This window comes from Callithrix jacchus, chromosome X, assembly GCF_049354715.1.
Source record: "Callithrix jacchus isolate 240 chromosome X, calJac240_pri, whole genome shotgun sequence".
NCBI lineage: Eukaryota > Metazoa > Chordata > Mammalia > Primates > Cebidae > Callithrix > Callithrix jacchus.
Window position 1 is genome coordinate 2,290,037 of NC_133524.1, and position 16,291 is coordinate 2,306,327.

At 49.4% G+C, this 16,291-nt stretch overlaps 1 protein-coding gene across 1 annotated transcript in view; it reads right to left on the minus strand.

Moving 5' to 3' along the window:
• DHRSX (dehydrogenase/reductase X-linked) overlaps positions 1–16,291 on the minus strand; it is a 195,705-nt gene that overhangs the window by 58,978 nt on the left and 120,436 nt on the right. The window contains exon 4 of the mRNA XM_078362397.1: positions 2,884–2,985. Coding sequence (XP_078218523.1) covers positions 2,884–2,985 — 102 coding nt within the window. The remainder of the gene's footprint in view (positions 1–2,883; positions 2,986–16,291) is intronic.

Genomic DNA, 16,291 nt, shown 5'->3' on the forward strand with positions numbered 1-16,291 from the left:
CAGAAACCTCCAGGGAGCCCAGGGAAGCCACAGCCAGGCCAACCTCCTGAAAGATGTAAATAAAAAAAGACACACGGAAGAAAGCGCCAAGTGCCATTTCAAGCCACCCTCTTGTGACAAACGGACGCCCATTACCATCCCCTGGAAATGGGGTTCTGAGTAGCACAGGCTGGGAAATTCCAGGAGCGGTGTGACTTGGATGCAGTCTTCCCCATATTTTCTGTGACTGTGTTCTCACACTGCAAGACATGCGTTTTCTAAGGTGGGACATTTCACGGAATAATTATTGAGCTTGCTTCCTTTGAGACTATGATTTCCACGAGATCAAGAATCTGGTTTATGATTGTATTTTTCCTGCAACTAAAGTATGTGAGGTACAGAGCAGGTGGGTATGGCAGGCTAAATAATGCGCACCCCAAGGTGTCTGCAGGGAATCAGCCGCACACCCTTCCCATGGGGACCCCGAGATCAGGGGCGACAAAAGAATGAGAAAAAGACAGATTCAGAATGAAAGTGGGATCAGGGAACCATCACTTGTAACGAAGGCAGTGGAGGCCCCAAGCTTAGGTCACTCTGCTCCTGGGAACATGCTGGGAATGGAGAGGCCTTCTTCCCCAGAGGCCTCCTGCGGCCTCCCGGAGTCTGTCGTTCCTGATTTCTTTCATACGTTCCTTATAACCAGTTTATGTGGGAACACCGTAATCCTTCCTACACTGTTGCCTCCCCAACAATGTCCAGGTCCACATGATTCATGTGGGAGAGAGACTAGTGGCCCCAAAGATGCTCACATCCTGATCCCCACGTGGGAGACAGAATCATGGCCCCAAAGATGTCCACGTCCTAATCCCCATGTGGGAGACAGAATAATGGCCCCAAAGATGTCCACATCCTAATCCCCATGTGGGAGACAGAATAATGGCCCCAAAGATGTCCACATCCTAATTCCCATGTCAGAGACAGAATAATGGCCCCAAAGATGCTCACATCCTGATCCCCACGTGGGAGACAGAATAATGGCCCCAAAGATGTCCACATCCTAATTCCCATGTCGGAGACAGAATAATGGCCCCAAAGATGTCTACATCCTAATCCCCATGTCGGAGACAGAATAATGGCCCCAAAGATGTCCACATCCTAATCCCCATGTGGGAGACAGAATAATGGCCCCAAAGATGTCCACATCCTAATTCCCATGTGGGAGACAGAATAATGGCCCCAAAGATGTCCACATCCTAATCCCCATGTGGGAGACAGAATAATGGCCCCAAAGATGTCCACGTCCTAATCCCCATGTCAGAGACAGAATAATGGCCCCAAAGACGTCCACGTCCTAATCCCCATGTGGGAGACAGAATAATGGCCCCAAAGATGTCCACATCCTAATCCCCATGTCGGAGACAGAATAATGGCCCCAAAGACGTCCACATCCTAATTCCCATGTCGGAGACAGAATAATGGCCCCAAAGACGTCCACGTCCTAATCCCCATGTGGGAGACAGAATAATGACCCCAAAGACGTCCACGTCCTAATTCCCATGTGGGAGACAGAATAATGGCCCCAAAGATGTCCACGTCCTAATCCCCATGTGGGAGACAGAATAATGGCCCCAAAGACGTCCACATCCTAATTCCCATGTGGGAGACAGAGTAATGACCCCAAAGATGTCCACGTCCTAATCCCATGTAGGAGACAGAATAATGACCCAAAGATGTCCACATCCTAATCCCCATGTGGGACAGAGAATAATGACCCAAAGATGTCCACGTCCTAATCCCATGTAGGAGACAGAATAATGACCCAAAGACATCCACGTCCTAATCCCACGTGGGAGACACAACAATGTCCCAAAGTTGTTCATATGCTATTCCCCATGTATTTCAATCCCATTAATGTTACAGAAAAAGACAAAACACATCAAGACAAAAAGAGAGAAAAATAAAGTGGAAGGTGTCACATTTAGCAGCTGGAAACAGACAAGTGTTACCACTTTCACAGAAAGAATAACGCTTCCCCCTCCTTAGACACACATCCATACCCTAATGGCAATGGGGCCTCAGATGCCAACAGGGGTTGTGCAGAGATGATTAAGAACCTTTAATGGTCTATGTGGGTAATGGAGTAATTACATGGATAATCACGAGGCCATTTTGGGGACTTTTTTTCTCTGCCATGTAAAGTATCCATATTTGATAAATGTTTCATGTATTTGAAAGGAATGTGCTTTGTCTATGAGCTGTTTGACTTACGTCTGTTCTATCCACCGTATTAATTTCACGATTCATTTCCTCTGTAAATTTCCATTTTGTCTCCAGCTCTGAACGTGGTGTGTTAAAGTCTACCAGCACACGTGTGTTCTTGGTGCATTTCTGAGAGCTTTGGTTCTATGTTTTTACTTAGTCTGGAGATGTCAGTAACTGCACCTGTTCAGTGTGGAGGGGTCCGTGTAACTTTTATAAAAAAAAAAAAAAAAGACTGTAGCAGGGGATCAGAGTGATAGGTAAAATCAAGAGATAAACACTAATGACCTTCTAGAGCCCGAACAGGGACTCTCAGGGGAGTGTGGGGATGAGTTTGTAAGACAGCATTTGGGAAAACACCAACCCTTGGCATGTGCATAATACACTTTAGTCAAAGTGGACCAGTCACCGTGTCAATTCCATACAACAGGCTATCGCGTTTACCATTATCTGAAAGTCACATGCTAATTGCGTGACACTCCTCCAGAGCGACGGGAGAAATGAAGCAGTGACTACAAATAGCAGGTCTGTGCAGCCAACACCACGGCTATCCCGTTCTGCTCAAGCACGTGTCTCGCATGGAAGTCACGGTTCCCGCTGCGTCCAGATTAGCCTCTGGGATGCAGCAATTTCACCGGGACTCACCGTTGTTAACCAGCACATGGAGAGGAATCTTCTTCATCTTGAACTTCTGGACAAACTGCCAGATGGACGCCATCGAAGTCAGGTCACAGTATAAAAATTCCACTGGAAAAAGACACACACACAAAAAGAATATCTGGTTATCTTCGAACCTATTGCAGAGATCAAACAAATTCCTAAACAGGTCGACTTCAATCTGACCTAGGAAGTGACACTTTTTTTTTTCTTTTCTTGTTGAGACAGACTCTTGCTCTGTCACCCAGGCTGCAGTGTAGTGGCATAATCTCGGCTCACTGCAGCCTCCGCCTCCTGGGTTTCAGCGATTCTCCTGCCTCAGCCTCCTGGGTAGCTGAGATTACAGGCACATGCTACCTGCCCAGCTGATTTTTTTTCAGTAGAGACGGGGTTTCATCGTGTTGGCCAGGATGATCTCAAACTCCTGTCGTCAGGTGATCCACTCAACCTCCCAAAGTGCCAGGATTACAGGCATAAGCCACTGCATCTGGCCAGGAAGTAACAGTTAACTGGACGTGTCAGTAGGGTACAATGAGGACATCATACTCTAGGGAGACCGTCAATGAGTCACATTCTTGCATAATCCCCTTCCCTTGAGTGCATGTGGGGCATGTCATTCTCCTCCTGACCTTAAAGTGAACTGATGTTTTGTGAGAGCGCGTTGGGGCCAGAACCTGGGCATGGCCTGCCTAAGAGCTGAGAACAGCCCCTGTCCAAAAGCCGGAGCGATACTGAGAACCTCGGATCTACAGCTCCGAGGAATTGGATTCTGTCTATAACTATGTGAATTTCGAAGAAGATCCTGAGGTCCAGAGAGGACCCCAGGCCGGGTGACACTTCGGTTATAGCCTACTGAGACCCAGAAGAGAGAAGCCAGTTACTCTTGCTGAGATTTCAGATGCCCAGAAGCTGTGGGAGAGCAAGTATGAGCCCTTCCCACGCCTCTGAGTCTGTTATTTTGTTACACAGCATATGTGACAGAAGCACAGAATAACTCAGAAGCGAGGACTTCCTTCTTCTGCAGTAGAATAACAAAAGAGGGCATTTTATATTTTATCACATTTATGTTTCTGGAGACAGGGTCTTGCTATGTTACCCTGGCTGCTGTCGAATGCCTGAGCTCAGGTGAGCCTCCCACGTCAGCCTCCCAAAGGGGTGAATTGCGGGCGTGAGCTGCTGTGTCCGGCCACAGGGAACTCTTTTAGAGACTGAAAGACGCAGAGACACCTTTGTGACATCACACAGTCAGAGAGGTAGGTTTATGTGTATTATATCCGGCGCGTCCATTCCGCTCTAGCTCCTCTCTCAATTCCCATTCAGTGTGCATCTCTGAGAGCGATGTGTTCAATTGTGTTAAGGGTGTTTTGTGGCCGGCGCGGTGGTTCATGCCTGTAATCCCAGCACTTTGGGAGACCAAGGGGGGTGGATCATGAGGTCAGGAGTTCAAGACTAGCCTGGCCAACATGGTGAAACACTGTGTCTACTAAAGTTACAAAAATTAGCTTGGCACAGTGGCAGGTGTCTGTAATCCACTACTCGGGAGGCTGAGGCAGAATTGCTTGAACCTGGGAGGTGGAGGTTGCAGTGACCTGAGATCGCACCACTTCACTCCAGCCTGGGGACAGATTGATACTCTGTTGAATCATTCACAATAGCAAAGACTTGGAACCAACCCAAATGCGCATCAAGGATAGACTGGATAAAGAAAATGTGGCACATATACACCGTGGAATACTATGCAGCCATAAAAAAGGATGAGTTCATGTCCTTTGCAGGGACATGGATGAAGCTGGAAACCATCATTCTCAGCAAACTGACACAAGAACAGAAAACCAAACACCGCATGTTCTCACTCATGAGTGGGCGTTGAACAATGAGAACACATGGACACAGGGAGGGGAACATCACACACCGGGGCCTGAGGGGTGGGGGGCTAGGGGAGGGATAGCAGGGGGTGGGGAGATTGGGCAGGGAGAGCATTAGGAGAAATACCTACTGTAGGTGACAGGGGGATGCGTGCAGCAAACCACCACCATGGCACATGCATACCTGTGTAACAAACCTGCACCTTCTGCACATGTATCTCAGAGCTTAAAGTATAATACATGGGCTCAAGTGATTCTCCTGCTTCAGCCTCCTGAGCAGCTCGGATTACAGGTGTGCACCACCATACCCAGCTAATTTTTGTGTTTTTAGTAGAGATGTGGTTTCACCATGTTGGCCAGGCTGGTCTCAAACTCCTGACCCTGTGATCTGCCTACCTCGGCCTCCCAAAGTGCTGGGATGACAGGCGTGACCCCCTGCGCCCGGCCTCACCTAGCTGTTGGTAACAAACTCAGATTAATCCCTGGGGTTCCAGGAGCCCAGAACGGAGGCGGGTTGGGTCCTCGATCATGAGAGACGATGCTTTCTGCAGCACAGACCGTGGGCTGAGACACAGAGGTAGCTTTTGTTGTGTCTGGCTGATGTCGCACACCTGAAATACCATAGCACCCGCCAGTCCACCCAAGGTGGCAGGCAAAGTCCCGAAGTTTGAAACATATCCTTCCGCCTCCTCTTGGCAGGGATGTTTTAAGATAATATAAGAGCGTTCTTTCTCGTGGAGAATGAAGCCTGTCTGTGCCAACTCACCAGGCCATCAGGGAAAACGAAATGTGTACTTTCAATGTTTTCCTCAGAGAAACACAGCTGCGGGGCTGGGAAGTGCAGGCGTACTGGCTTCTACCTGTCATGTCATGTTGGGAGGCCGAGGCAGGCAGATCACGAGGTCAGGAGCTGGACACCAGCCTGCCCAACATGGTGACAGCCTGGCTCTGCTAAATATGCCAAAATGAGCCGGGCGTGGTGGCAGCCACCTGAAATCCCAGCTACCCGGGAGGCTGAGGCAGGAGAATCGCTTGAACCTGGGAGGCGGAGGTTGCAGTGAGCTGAGATCACGCCATTGCACTCCAGCCTGGGCGACACAGCCAGACTGTGTCTCAAAAATACAAATAAAAAAGTAAAACATCAGATGGATGATGGTGTGCACACTCCCGAGCCAGAGTCCCTCGAGGTAGAGCATACAGACGGCTGCTGCCCGTGAACTGTTACTGCAAACTGTCCGTGACGAGTCATGCTCAGAAATTGCAAGTCAACGTTTAGAAACTTAAGAAAAAATAATGACAGTCACGGAAGCTGTGCTCAGTCCAATGGCTTAAAAAAGACAGATTGGGAGCTTCTAGTTTGCATGTTTCCTAAATTTTTTAAAAGCTTTTTTTTTTTTTTTACGAATTCATTGTTATTGTATCTACGGCAGTTATCAACCTCCTGCAGACTGGGGGAGAGGCAGTTTTGCCACAGTTTGGAAGTGCTGCTTCTGCGCACACTGCCATCTGGATAGGAATTCCTGATACTCCACTGTCATTTCCCCCAGAATTCATGTGGGGATGTTAGAAGCAGGAAAACCCTCAGCCACCAGGCATGGTGGCTCATGCCTGTAATGCCAGCACTTAGGGAGGTCGAGGCTGATAGATCACAAGGTCAGGAGTTCAAGACCAGCCTGAAGATGGTGAAATCCCGTCTCTACTAAAAATACAAAAACTAGCTGGGTGTTGTGGTGAGCCCCTCTAATCCCAGCTACTCAGGAGACTGAGGCAGGAGAATCCAAGGCCATATTATGGCACTGTTCACAATAGCAAAGACTTGGAGCCAACCCAAATGCCCATCAATGATAGACTAGATAAACGTGGCTCATAGACACTGTGGAATACTATGCAGCCATGAAAAAGGATGAGTTCACGTCCTTTGCAGGAACATGGATGAAGCTGGAAACCATTATTCTCAGCAAACTGACACAAGAACAGAAAACCAAACACTGCATGTTCTCACTCATAAGTGGGAGTTGAACAGGGAGAATGCAAGGACATCACACACCAGGGCCTGTTGGGGGGTGTTGAGGGTAAGGGAGGGAGAGCAGGGGGAGGGGGGATTGGGGAGGAAGAGCATTAGGAGGAATGCCTAATGTAGATGATGGGTTGACGGGTACAGCCAACCACCACGGCACGTGTATAGCTGTGTAACACACCTGCACGTTCTGCACATGTACCCCAGAACTTATAGTAAGAAAAGAAAACAAACAAGAAAAAAAAAATAATAAAAAGAGTATGAGGCTTCGAGCCCATTGCACCAAGATGCCAGGGTGGTGTGCCCAATGGACAGGAAATCATACTTGCTAGGAGCTTTGTGGCTGCATTCAGCTGGAACCCAACCCCTGGAGAAGTTGTGCCCCTTCCCCAGGGCACCGTGAGAGGGAACCAGGGAACCTAACATGGGAGGATCTCGGGGAGACTTGGGAAATGTTTTTCATTACACCTGGAGGTCCTTCAGTGATACCTTCATTCGGGGCTGGGCGCGGTGGCTCACGCCTGTAATCCCACCACTTTGGAAGACCAAGGCAGGCAGATCATGAGGTCAGGAGTTCGAGACCATTCTGGCTAACACGGTGAAGCCCCATCTCTACTAAAAATACAAAAATTAGCCTGGCATGGTGGCACATGTCTGTATTCCCAGCTACTCAGGAGGCTGAGGCAGGAGAACTGCTTGAACCCAGGAGGTGGAGGCTGCAGTGAGCCGAGATCATGCCGTTGCACTCCAGCCTGGGTGACAGAGCAAGACTCCAACTCAAAAAAAAAAAAAATAGAGAGAGATAGCATGGGGAGAAATCCCAGATATAGGTGATGGGGAGGAAGGCAGCAAATCACACTGCCATGTGTGTACCTATGCAACAATCTTGCATGTTCTTCACATGTACCCCAAAACCTAAAATGCAATAAAAAAAGGATACTTTCATTCTATTTAGATAATTTAGAGAAATGGAAATGATAGCGTTTGGGAGTGTCTGCCAACAGGGGAAGAACCAGCGGGCAGAGCTTGAGCCAATGGCTGCACCCTAGTCACTGGCAAAGATATCAAACCGAAATGCTGCCTCCTCCGGGAAGACCACACTCAGAGCATGTGAAAAAAAGGGGCATCTGTGTCTTGATGGTGAACACACAGAGCATTAAACAGGAGGAATTGCAGTTGTTAAAATGTTCAAGTGTAAAACACGGCTGGAGGGACGAGGTCATCGCCTGTGAGGACACGGTTTGCATCTGTGTGACCAACCCTGGAACCCAGCAGGGCTAACTGGAAAATCGTGAACCCAATCCTGCACTGACATGAAGTTAAGATGTGATGTGGCATTTTCCAAAGCGTTTTCTTCAGGGTGACACAATATCCAAGTACATTTTTCAAGAACTCCTAGATAGGCAGGGAGAAATGAACAGAACCAACATGGTGGATGAAGGAAGAAAGGAGGGAGGGAAGGAGGAGGGAAGGAAGGGAGGGAGGGAGGGAGAAAGGGAGGAGGAAGGAAGGGAGGGAGGGAGGGAGGGAAGGAGGAAAAAAGGAAGGGGAAAAGGGAAGGGAGGAAGGGAGGGAGGGAGGGGAAAAGGGAAGGGAGGGAAGGAGGGAGAAGGAAGGGAGGGAAAAAGGGAGGGGGAAAAAGAAAGGGAGGGGGAAAAAGGAAGGAAGGGAGGGAAAAAGGAAGGAAGGGAGGGAGGGAGGGAGGGAGCAGAAACAAGGTCCCAGAAAAGACTGAGAATAATATATTTAATGAGGCTGGACATGCACAATTACAAATAGGAAACCCTATGCTGTATGAAAAGGGCTTTAAAATGAGAGGTTTCTGTTTCTTAGTATCCTAATAATACGTTACATTTTTAAGTAAAATGTGAAAATCTCAAGGAAATAATTTTCTGAGAGATATTAATTATCACAATTTAACCAAGGAAATTAGGTCTAATCAGACCAATGGTTATAAGAAAAATAGAAGAAAATAACGAAAGGATGGGCTGAAGAAAGGGTAGATGGGGGCAGAGAAAATAAGAAAATTGTTTTAGACTTTGAACGAACAGGTAGGTGCCCTGATACAGACTGCTTGGACAGAGTCCGAGGTGATTTGTTTTGTGAAATTTATGCTGTTCTGATAGGAATTCTGAAAAACATGGTAGCAGAAGAAATTTGCCACGAAAACAGGAAGTGCTTGTGAGTAACATTAATCCACACAGAAGAAAGAAATCATAAAATTGCAAACTTAAAGAAAATATTTGTAGGTGACTCGCGGTCACAAGCCCCCTCCCCACACAGGACTAGGGGCAAACACTCAGTAGGTGACTCACGGTCACAAGCCCCCTCCCCACACAGGACTAGGGAGCAAACACTCAGTAGGTGACTCACGGTCACAAGCCCCCTCCCCACACAGGACTAGGGGCAAACACTCAGTAGGTGACTCACGGTCACAAGCCCCCTCCCCACACAGGACTAGGGGCAAACACTCAGTAGGTGACTCACGGTCACAAGCCCCCTCCCCACACAGGACTAGGGAGCAAACACTCAGCAACTCAGAATTACTTGGGGACATAAGCCCAGGAGGCTGTGACCATCAATGGCAACCCACTCGGGTCCCTTCCCATAATCTGGAAGCTTTGACTTCCGCTTGGTCAATAACCCTCATCACGGCTCAGTCTCGGTCCATGAAGTCTTGTCTGCACCTGGAACACTCGCCCTGGGGGTAAGGCTCTCTGCCCGATTCTTCCAGCAAGGGAAGCCAAGAACCTGAGCTCGGAGCCCAAGGTGAGGATCCAGTTACACTAGGAAGCCAGAACCTCCGTGATCCAGGCAGCCAGTGGGCACTTCCTCCCGCACTTGCGGGTAGCAAGAGCCGTCCCGGTACACTTTCTGTCCCGACACAGGAAGCCCCGTTCTTGGAGCCTGATCCAAGAGCTGATCCAGCCACTCCAAGCAAAGTCCTGGGCAGGGAGGAAGCTCATGATGGCCTCTGTGCTCTCTGCATTCCAGAGGGAAGGAACAGGGGTGCAGGAACTGCCGGAATTAAGAAGTAGGGCAGATGGGTTTCACTCCCGGCCTCTCTCGTTTCTATTTATTTCTCAATTTAAAAATGAAGGTGAAAGAAATGTCAGCATCTCCACGTCGTTACGCAGGTACGGAGCTCCTCTCTGGAGGCCTGAAATCCTGCTTTGTTTGTATGAGGCAGATACCCATCTGCCCCTAAGACCTACGGTGAAAGAGGATGGAGTGACATTATTCTGTGTGTATGTGTGTGTGTGTGCGCGCGCGCGAGAGAGAGAGAGAGAGAGAGAGAGAGAGAGAGAGGGAGGAGAGAATCTGTGTGTCTGTGTATATGCATGTGTGTGTGTTGTGTGTGTGTGAGGAGAATCTGTGTGTGTGTGTGCATGTGTGTGTGTGTTGTGTGAGAGAGAGGGGGAGAATCTGTGTGTGTGTGCATGTGTGTGTGTGTGTGTTGTATGTGAGGGGGGAGAGAATCTGTGTGTCTGTGTGTGTGCATGTGTGTGTTGTGTGAGAGAGAGGAAGAATCTGTGTGTGTTTGTGTGTGTGCGTGTTGTGTGTGTGAGGGGGGAGAGAAACTGTGTGTATCTGTGTGTGTGCATGTGTGTGTGTCATGTGAGAGAGAGGGGGAGAGAATCTGTGTGTCTGTGTGTGCATGTGTGTGTGTATGGTGTGAGAGAGACAGAGGGAGAATCTGTGTGTGTCTGTGTGTGTCTGTTGTATGTGAGAGAGAGAATTGGGATCTGCCCACCTCAGCCTCCCGAAGTGCTGGGATGACAGGTGGTGCCCAGTCCCTCGGCTGTTGTTTTCACCTACTGTTACCTTCTTGTATATCAAGTGGCCCATTGACTTCTCCCAGCCTGGAACTTCCCTCCTGGAAAGAGCTCCAGATTTCTCTAATTTCCCTGTTGGGTGTGGGGTGGGTGGAGGTTCCTGGTAAGCCCCTAAGATAGGTCCCTGCCCCGTCTTGGTTCCTCAGGCTTTCTGTTCAGCACCTTTAGCAGACAGATACGCTCACGCCTCACAGGGCTTGGAGCGTGGGTGGCGGTGCTGGGGACTCTGTTGCAGTTGGGTTTTTCCCAGTTTTTCCGTTTTGGGATCAGGAGCGCTCCTCTTCAAGCATTTGAATTTGAAGAGGAGCAAATGGATTCTTAGATATTAATTTTTTTTTGACAGAGGTTGGCTCTTGTCAGCTAGGCTGGAGTGCAGTGACACAATCCCGGCTCACTGCAACCTCTGCTTCCCAGATTCAAGCAATCCTCCTGCCTCGGCCTCCGGAGTAGCTAGGATTACAGGTGCCCGCCACCACACCTAGCTAATATTTGTATTTTTAGTGCAGACAGCGTTCCACCATGTTGGCCAGGCTGGTCTTGAACTCCTGACCTAAGGTGATCCACCTGCCTCGGCCTCTCAAAGTGCTGGGATTACAGGCGTGAGCCACCACAAGCAGCTAGAAATTAAATTGTCACTGGTTTCCAGTGTATCCAGAGACCAGACAGGTAGACCCTTCTGTCTGTTGTTCCCAGTGTCTAAACAATGAAGTGCATTAAATGTAAGCTAATTAGACACCTGTGCTGCTAGGCCGGGCGCAGTGGCTCACGCCTGTAATCCCAGCACTTTGGGAGGCCGAGGCGGGTGGCTCACGAGTTCAGGAGATGGAGAACATACTGGCTAACAAGGTAAAAGCCCATCTCTACTAAAAAAAAACAACAATTAGCTGGTCATGGTGGGCGCCTCTAGTCCCAGCTACTCAGGAGGCTGAAGCAGGAGAATCGCTGGAACCCGGGAGGCGGACATTGCTGTGAGCCGAGACCGTGTCACTGCCCTCCAGCCTGGGCGACTGAGCGAGACTGCATGTCAAAAAAAAAAGAAAAGAAAAAGCAAACAGAAACGTATGCTGCTTGTCCGAGCCAGGCCGAGGCTCGCTGCGGCCCAGTCCCGAGGGTGGATAATGGCAATGCATTCCCGGGAGGACCATCTCCTTCCTTGGAGACACAATCGTCCTTTAAAGCTTGTTTCCCAAGCGTCGTTTCCACAGCAACGCAAAGAGTGACTTCCGGCCAAGAGCCTCTCAGGCCTCTAAAGCCGTTCTTTCCTCTTCGCCTCTGCGAGTGCTTTGGGGCACCTGCTCTTTGCCTCCGGGGTCGGTCAACGGGGCTTTCATTTTAATTTTCCTTCCTAGAACAGACCTGGGGGTCAGAAAACACTTTTAATCCTTTGAACATTGCCCGGTTTTGACAACAGTATCTACCGGCTTTATCCTGAAGGTGGTTTCCGAGGGCAGCCGCGTATCCCTCGAGCTCCCTGCTAACTTGAGATGTCTCCTAGTCACGCATCCAAAGTGCTCGGGGAACAGGTGGGCCACAGAGGAAGGGAATGCAAAGACAGGTGTCCACTCACTGAATGTCATCCCAGCTTGCTGGGATCTCTCTCTCTCTCCCTATGTCTGTCCGTGTGTCTCTCCCTCTGTCTCAGCCTCTCTATCTCTGTCATTCTATTCTTCTCTTTCTGTCATTTTCTCTGTCTCCTGTTCGCTTTCTCTCTCTCTGTGTCTGCCTGCCCCCGCCCCCACCTTTGAGAGGGTTTTGCGAGATCCTCGATCACCGCAACCTCCACCTCCGGGGTTCCAGCGATTCTCCCGCCTCAGCCTCCCGAGTAGCTGGGATTACAGGCGCCTGCCACCACGCCCGGCTAACTTTGTAGTTTTAGTAGAGATGGGGTTTCATAATGTTGGCCAGGCTGGTCTTGAACTCCTGACCTCAAGCAATCCACCCACCTCAGCTTCCCAAAGTATTTCGATTGCAAGTGTGAGCCAGTGCCCCCGGCCTCTCTCTTACCCTTTCTCTATCTTCATCTCTCTCTCTCCTTCTTCGTGTGTGTCTGTCTCTGTCTCTTTCAAACTGTTTCTATGCTTCTATTTCTGTGTCACAATCTCCATCTCTGTGTCTTTCTCTCTCAATCTCCCCCCTGTATTTCTCTTTCTCTCCCATTCCTTCCCTCGCTTTCTCTGTTTCCCTATCTTTTGTCTTTGTCTCCTTCTTTCTCTCTCTCGCTTATTTTTTTCTTTCATGCACACACACACACAGACACACACAGATTCTCCCTCTCTCTCACAAACCACAACATGCACACACACATATGCACACACAGAGACACACACAGATCCAGGAGTTTCAGACCACCTTGGCCAACGTGGTGAAATCTCATCTCTGCTGAAAATACAAAAATTAGCCGGGAGTGATGGTGGGCACCTGTAATCCCAGCTACTCAGGAGGCTGAGGCAGGAGGATTGCTGGAACCCGGGAGGTGGAGGTTGCGGTGAGCTGAGGTCACTCCACTACACTCCAGCCTGGGTGACAGGGTGAGACTCCGTTTCAGGGGGAAAAATTTTTTTTAAAGCCAAGGAAGTTAGAGTCCGAAGAGGTTTGGTCCTATAGCAACTAAAGGTCGCGTCATAGCATCTGTCCCTGAGTGAGTTTGCAGAAACTCAGCTCTCTCTATCCTATGGAGTCCTCTGGCAGGGAGACCTCGGATGCAGGACAGCTAGGGACTGAGCTCTGACCGCTGTTCCTTGTTCTGCATTTCTTCCTGAGGGTCCTGGAGGAGGCTCTGCCTCTGGTCCACATCCATCGTACTTTTTCTGATGACCGCAAGTCTTTAGACAAAACTACACTTGGAAAACCAATTGCAAATCCGACAGTGCTGGAACCCAGCTGGTTCCAGTGAGCAACCCTACCCCCCGGCACAGCTTCCAGATATCCCTTCTGAGGCCAAACCAATGTGTAACTTCCACGTATTGATTCATGTCAGATGTAGTGAACCCCAAGTTCCCTTCCTAGAATCGGGAGGGCAGTCTGTTCAGCTTCTCAGTATTTAATTCTCCATTTAAAGTTTAACTTTCTTGTGGTTTCAACAAACAGCCTTTTTTCATCAGTTCTGATCAGAATTTCACGTCTGTTCCGTTCTGACTCATCCTGGTCACCTACCCGGGTGGGCTGCTTTGACCTGAATCACCCCTGGTCAGCTCCTGTGACCCGCCTGTGACCCTCCTTCCCACAAAACTATGCACCCCACCACTCTGGCTCATCATAACCCTGGTCTTTCTAAAACAGCCAGTCAGAAGCAGCTTAGACTGTGCGGTCACCCTTCCCAACAGGGGCACCATGCAGCATTAGAGGCGAAGTCTATCAGGAATAGGAACCCCTTCCCCTCCCCCGTCCAGGTGTGCCCTGGCCATTATTCCATCTGTAAGCTGCACCCTCCTACAGAAGTAAACTGCCTTGCTGAGGAAATGTATATTCGAGGGCTACTTCTTTTCCGGCACCAAAAATGTACATATAACAACTTATGATTGTTGACGAAAAGTGTCAAACTCTGTAAAATATTCTAAGAGATCTATTCTGAGCCATATATGAGTGACCGTGGCTGACGACACAGCCCTCAGGAGGTCCTGAGGACACGGGCCCTGGGATGACGGCTGCAGCTTAGGATACTCCTCCACGCATGTTGAATTTGGAGGCGAAATGCAGCTTTTGTGCTTGTGGGATTGAGTCTCACTTTCTCTATTTTTTTTTTCTTTGAGGCAGAGTCTCACTCTGTTGCGCAGGCTGGAGTGCAGTGGCACAATCTCAGCTCACTGCCACCTCTGCCTCCCACAGTCAAGACATTCACTTGCCTCAACCTCCTGATAAACTGGGATTACAGGTGCCTACCAATACGCCCAGCTAATTTTAGTATTTTTAGTAGAGATGGGGTTTCACCATGTCGGCCAGGCTGGTCTCGAACTCCTGACCTCATGTGATCCACCTGCCTCAGCCTCCCAAAGTGCTGGGATTACAGGAGTGAGCCACTGTACTCAGCTTAGTCTAATTTTCTTTTTGGCTGTCAGATAATGGTGGCTCTCTGCTTAATGAGACAGTTTCAGCTCCTCGTCACACGGGAGTTTGCTTCTTTAAAACCAGCAATAAGGATTAGGTGTGGCGGCTCATGCCTATAATCCCGGCATTTTGGGAGGCCAAGGTGGGCGGATCACCTGAGGTCAGGAGTTCAAGACCAGCCTGGGTAACATGGTGAAACCTCGTCTCTACTAAAAATACAAAAACTAACCAGGCATGGTGGTAAACACCTGTAATCCCAGCTACTCAGGAGGCTGCGGCAGGAGAATTGCTTGAACCTGGGAGGTGGAGGTTGCAATGAGCCGAGACTGCGCCATTGTACTCCAGCCTGGGTGACAGAGCGAAACTCTGGCTCAAAACAAAAACAATACACATAAGATACAAAATGTGTATTAATCGACTGTTTATGTTATGAATGAAGCCTGTGGCAAGAGCAGCCTACTGGTAGTGAACTTTTGGGGCGTCAGAGGTTATACATATATTTTCAACTACGTGGGAGTCGGCACCCCAGCCCCGTGTTGTTCTGTAATAAACTACCCTGGACGCGCACCACTGCCTGCATCTTAGCTGTGAACTCCTACCTAGCTTCCCCTCCCTACCTCAGCCGCTTTGGGTGCCTAACTGGGCCACGCTGACACTGTGCTCATGTCATGCTGGCTCTGTGCTCACCCCACCATGTAACCAATGTCACCGCGTCCCGCTCAGCCAGCGCACCTGCTGTTGGGTATAACTCCCTTTGAACCCCCTTGGTGACTGTTTGGAGATACCCTTAGCAACCAAGCATCCTGGGAACCTCCTCCCCCCACTGACCAGCTAACTTGCCTGCTCTGCTTCTGCAAAATTCTGCTTCACCTAGGCTCCCCTCCCCTACCTAAATCAAGGTACTGTGACACCCTGCTTTTTGTCAGCTGAAAGGAACTCTCCTTTTCCCTGACTAAAAGCTGTTCAGGCTTCTTTCTGTTAGCCTTTTTGAGCCTGACAGACGCCATCTTGGCTTCTGCATTCTAGAAACCTTCTCCCCTCTAAGCATGTAAGTATAGGATAGAGCAAGGTCAGGCTGACTCTGCGCACACACCGAGGAATGCCTTTGTTGATAAGAGGCTGAGTGAAGTGGGATCAGCACAGCCTGGGAATGCAGCTGCAGTGAGCACGCAGAGCCCCCTTATCTCTAAGTTGTGTCTTCCGTGACAGCGGTGCTCCTCACGCCGGGCACTGTTTTATATCTTAGTATCAGTTTTCCTTTTTAACTTTTTGTTTACTCTGCCTGTGGGGAAACTTTGTTTCAGCTAGGTTTCCCCTTCCTCTTAAAACTAGTGTATAAAAGACCACCTGACTTTTTCTTCCGGGAGAGAGAATTTGGGGCATTAGCCACTCTCAGTCACCGGCTTAATAAAGGACTCATAATTCATTCTCAGAGTGTGGCGCCTTCCTTGACTCCCTCGGGTACCACGGTATAGTGGGAAACCAAGCCCCTTCCTTGGGGCCGAGAGACCTTTGAGCATCAGCCGTCTCAAAGAACTGCTAATTCGGAATTCAGTGTGTGGTGCGTTCCTTCCACCTGCCTCAGATACAACGGTTCAGATGTCAACTGTGTTTTGTGACTGGAACGTGCACTC